Source organism: Chenopodium quinoa, unplaced genomic scaffold (assembly GCF_001683475.1).
Source record: "Chenopodium quinoa cultivar QQ74 unplaced genomic scaffold, ASM168347v1, whole genome shotgun sequence".
Classification (NCBI taxonomy): Eukaryota; Viridiplantae; Streptophyta; class Magnoliopsida; order Caryophyllales; family Amaranthaceae; genus Chenopodium; species Chenopodium quinoa.
Genome location: NW_018743691.1, coordinates 3,053,131 through 3,058,219, shown reverse-complemented (window position 1 = coordinate 3,058,219; position 5,089 = coordinate 3,053,131). Strand labels below are relative to the sequence as shown.

At 34.7% G+C, this 5,089-nt stretch overlaps 1 protein-coding gene across 1 annotated transcript; it reads left to right on the top strand.

The window, feature by feature from the left end:
- Nucleotides 1-1,785: 1,785 nt before the first annotated feature.
- On the top strand, nt 1,786-3,156 carry LOC110683882 (protein ALP1-like). Its single transcript, XM_021860288.1, has one exon. The coding sequence runs from the start codon at nt 1,786-1,788 to the stop codon at nt 3,154-3,156; it is 1,371 nt and encodes a 456-aa protein (XP_021715980.1).
- The last annotated feature ends 1,933 nt before the right edge of the window (nt 3,157-5,089 follow it).

The window sequence follows — 5,089 nt, the reverse complement described above, 5'->3', positions numbered from 1 at the left end:
TTTAGGTGTGCCTCTTAAGTATATATTGTTGTTTTTAATTTATTACACAATATAATGGATCCAAACAACCCTAATTACAATCAACTTGCTCAACATTTTTCTGATTTAGCTGATTGATTTCATAAGTAGTCCAAATTTTCAATTATTCCTAGAAAGATTAGGCAACCCTTCTTCTCAAAATTCCGTTCATCAACCAATACCTCCACAAATTCCCAACAATGAAAACACTTTTTTTGAGCAACAAACTCCTTCCGTTTCCGAAGGGAGCAACTCTGAGTACGATGTCAGCCAAGAAGAAGCTGTTCCGGAGACACCACAGTACCCTCCACCACCTCCAAGGATTCCGGCCAATCAACCACTTGCCAAAGCGAGTCGCATTTGGTCGGTTGCTGAGGATGAAGCTCTAATTGGGTTCTACCTAGAACTAAGTGATGATGCGCTTCGTGGTACGAGCCAAAAGGCATCCGAACTATGGCGAAAAGTTCATGCAGCTTACTGTAAACTACAAGCTGAGAAACCGCATATTCTCCCGCCAAGACCTATGAAGAGTTTGGAGACACATTGGAGAAGAATGGCAGCTGATTTGCTACAGTGGACTAATTGCTATGAGGAGGCGGGCAAACTCCCTGAAAGCGGAAGTGGTTACAACGAAGCCGATCGAATAAAACACGCTTCCAAGTTGTTTTATATCTCCTCTAATCCACAACATAATTTTGCATTTCCACATGGAGTGGAAATGGTTAATAAAGATCCGAAGTGGAGGACTAAACTAAGATGAGGTCTGTCAAAGGAGGAAAGAAAGGGTTGCGGTGCCGATGATGAGGAAGATAGCAGTGGAAGTGGGAAAAGGTCTAGGGCAGAGAGTGAGAATGAAATCCGTACTGATGGATTTATGTCCGAAGGATTACCACGACCAGACAGTGTCAAAAAAAAAGAAGGCTAAGCGTAAGGGCAAAACAGTTGCTTCTGAAAGTGCAATATTGAGCATTAGTGAGCAGATAAAGGTGTGTACTGAGGTTAGAGAAAGGGAGGCGAATTTACGACAACAACGGTTGGAACTTGATAGAGAAAAGGAAAAGAGGAAGCAAAAACAAGTTAATTTAGCAGAGAAGATGAATTTTGATATGCTTCAATCACTTTTAGCAAGGACAACACCACTCACTCCAGCTGAAGAGGCCCACAAGGACGAGTTACTTCAATTAGTCTACGGTAGAAATTGACTGTATTTCCTTAATTAGTTTATTTTTAATTAGTTGTATTATTTGGTTAGATTTGTTTAATTAGTTTATCTTTTATTAGCTTATCTTTATTTTGTTCAATTTTAATTAGTTTATTTTTAATTAGTTGTATTCTGAGTTTAGATTTGTTTAATTATTTTATCTTTAATTAGTATATCTTTATTTTGTTCAATTTTAATTAGTACTATTTTGAGGTTAGCTTTCTTTACTTAGTTAATCTTTAATTAGTTTAATTTTTATGAGTTGTATTCATGTCCCTTGTCTTATTAGACATTGAGTAGTCATATGTCTTTCATGTCAGTTGTATAATTGTATTTTGAATAGTCAAGATTCTTTTCTGTCTTACTATCTTAAGTGTCATTGAATTGTCAATCATGTTTCATCACTCATTGAATTGTCAATCATGTTTCATCAGTCATGGAACTGTCATTCATATTTTGGAGTTGTCATTGAGTTTTCATGCTTATAAATGATAGTGATACCATCTTATGCAAATATAATCCAACTCCTCAAAAATATCCAAACACCCAAGTAACCAGCAAACACAATGTTTTCCATTAGCTCAACCTCCAGCTCGTCTGATTCTGATCAATATGTTGAATTTGATCATTTAGTTGACGAATTTGTCACAACCCATCTACCAACTTTGTTGTATAACAACCAAACACAACCCCAACCCGTGTCCGATGTTGAATGTGTTCCAAAGCGTAGAGGGGATACGGATAGAAGAGATAGGGAAAAGGGGCATGTTCAATTATTTAATGATTACTTTGCAAGTAATCCAGTTTATAGCGACAAACAATTCCGGCGTAGATTTCGAATGCAACGACCTTTGTTTTGTAGGATTATGAACAAGGTGGTCGAGGGGGATCAATTCTTCCAGCAGCGTAGGAATGCAGCTGGAAGGCTTGGGTTATCACCGTTGCAGAAATGCACCGCTGCGATTAGAATGTTGGCGTACGGTACCTGTCCAGATGCGGTGGATGAGTATCTGCGCATTGGCGAAACTACCTCCAGATTGGCTTTGCAACATTTTTGTCAAGGGGTTATTACACATTTTGAAGCTGAATATCTCAGAAGTCCCACCGACGAAGATTTAAGGAGAATCTTGCATCAAAATGAAATGCGAGGTTTTCCCGGTATGATAGGTAGCATTGACTGCATGCATTGGGAGTGGAAGAATTGTCCTATGGCTTGGAAAGCGCAATACGCAGGCCGTAATAAAAATGCAACCCTCATTCTGGAGGCCGTTGCAGATCAAGATTTATGGATTTGGCATGCATTCTTTGGGATCCCGGGATCTTGTAATGATCTTAATGTCCTTTACCGATCTCCGGTCTTTGATGATGTTCTTCATGGTCGGGCACCTCCAATTCATTTCACCATGAACGACCATGAGTACAACTTGGGCTATTACTTAGCAGATGGTATTTACCCAAAATGGGCTACTTTTATTCAAGGTATAACACTTCCACAACTTCAAAAGGATAAATTATTTGCTGATAAACAAGCTGCAGCTCGGAAGGACATTGAACGGGCTTTTGGGGTTTTACAGGCTAGGTTTGCCATTCTACGACAACCCTCCCTTGCGTTTAACGAAGACATATTGTGTGACATAATGAAAGCTTGTATCATTATGCACAACATGATTGTCGAAGATGAACGACACAACTATGCTCGGGCCGAAGTTTTAAGAAGGTACTATGAACAAGATCGCCCGCAAATTACAAGACCCACTACAAGTGCTACAGTTAACAACAACGAGCCTTTTGAATTCAATGTTGGCCGACCGCCAAACGTTGATTTCGACACGTACGTCCACAGAAGAATGTCACTACGTGATAGAGACACTCATGTTCAATTAAAAGCGGATTTAGTGGAACACATTTGGCAAAAATATGGTTTTATTAATGAGTAAAAAAAAAAATTTGTCGTAAGATGACAATTTAATAGAGTATCAATCGTACGTTTAAAATCTAGGTTCGCTATTGGTTTGTAGTATTAAATGTATTCGTACGCTAATTAAATTTTATGTTGTATTAAATTTATAATTAATTAGCGATTAAATTTCAATATTATGAATGAATATTTAATAATTGTATTAAATTAAATAAAAGTATAATTGTAATTAGTACCCATAAATATTCATTTAACCAAAACATAATAAATATTAATAGGGTGATGTGTAAGAGAGAGAGATATTGGTGGGGTATGTGAGAAAGTGGGTAGAGAGAGAATCAGGAGAATTTTTTTTGCTCACTAGTGGGGATGCTCTAAGAGACAATTGATATTGACAACAATAAAAAAAAAAAAAAAAAATAAAGGTAATATTGCAAATAATTATATAAAAATTGAGATACAAAAATATAAACAAAAGAAATAATGAGATGGAGAATCATTATAACAGACTAACCAGAGTAATTGATGAAAAAATATGCTACGATCACTGCCAATATTAGCGCTAACACCTTAACGACCTTCATTCTCCGAGTATTCATTAAAACAAGTCTGATAAATAAAATTGAGCATATGATAATTAACATGTACTATCTATTTATAAAGTCATAATTCTATGAGTTTAACGCGGATTAGGAATTCGTAAAAAAAAAAAAAAAAAAAGGGAAAATACTGCAGTGGGTTAATGACGGTTTAGAAAGATATTATTCTGCACCTAAATACTCCGTATGTTTTAAATACTGCAGGCAGAAAGTTAGGCTATTTTTTCTTTAAAAAAAAATTAAATATACTTAAAAATACTCCCTTTTAAAAATAAATCCTTTTATAAAAAATACTATCCTTTGTTTATGCGTGTTTAAACCCAACAAGATGATTATTTATGAATAGAGAGAGTAAAAATAAGTCCAGTTCATCAAAATTAATTTCAATTCAGTAAAAATAATAAATTTAGTTTTTTTTAAAGAAGAATTATAATAGAAAACCAGTAAAAATAATTTCAGCAAAATTAATTTAAGTTTAGTAAAATTAATTTAAGTTCAGTAAAAATAATTTAAGTTCAGTAAAAATAATTTAAGTTCAGCAAATATAATTTTGCTTAAGTAAAAGTAATTTCAGTTCAGCAAAAATAAGGTGAAGAGAACACTGAGTTTCAACAATTATAAACATATAATTTTTGTACAACAAAAATAACCAATGTTTGACAAAAAGATAAGTTCACCATAAATAAGTTAAGCAAAAGGTCAGCAAAAATTGATTGAGCAAAATTAAATTTGGGGGATCACATCATGAGGATTAGTGTTTATTTTCAAATGGAAGAAATGCAAAGGGAAAACTAAGATTAATTTGAAGTGAACTGACTGATTTTGTGAAATAATTTAAAGCTTCTCTAAGTTGTGTTTTCTTTTGTGTACGCCATACCTTTCTAAACTTTTGTCTAAATTTATACTAGTATATGCTGTTCCAATATATAAGTAAAGTTGCCTTTCAAAAAAATATATAAGTAGAGCTCTTAACTTATTTTGTTTCTGATTAAATTCGCATTTACAATTTTTACGAAGACATGATAAACTGATAGATCAAAACAGGTCAAGTTCAAGTCATTTTAATTCGTGTCAAGCCAGATTCAAGTTATTGAGACGGGTTACAACCTGTGTAACATTTGACAGGTTGATACAATATGTGAAAAACAAGTTTGCTACAATCAGGCAATCTATTTGACAAATGCAATGAAATTGAAACTGAAAATACCAAAGTACTCTGCAGATGAAGCAGATTACTTGATAACAGACCTATTGTGCTTTGTGCTAGATGTTGCCCATGATGGAGGAATTGGGTGACTCTGCCGGTGTCCAGCGATGGAATTCCAGTCCTTACCGGAGGCAGCTGACCATGAT

What these genes read in the sequence shown, in the direction of transcription:
- LOC110683882 (XM_021860288.1), top strand. Translation starts at nt 1,786, where the DNA reads ATGTTTTCCATTAGCTCAACCTCCAGCTCGTCTGATTCTGATCAATAT.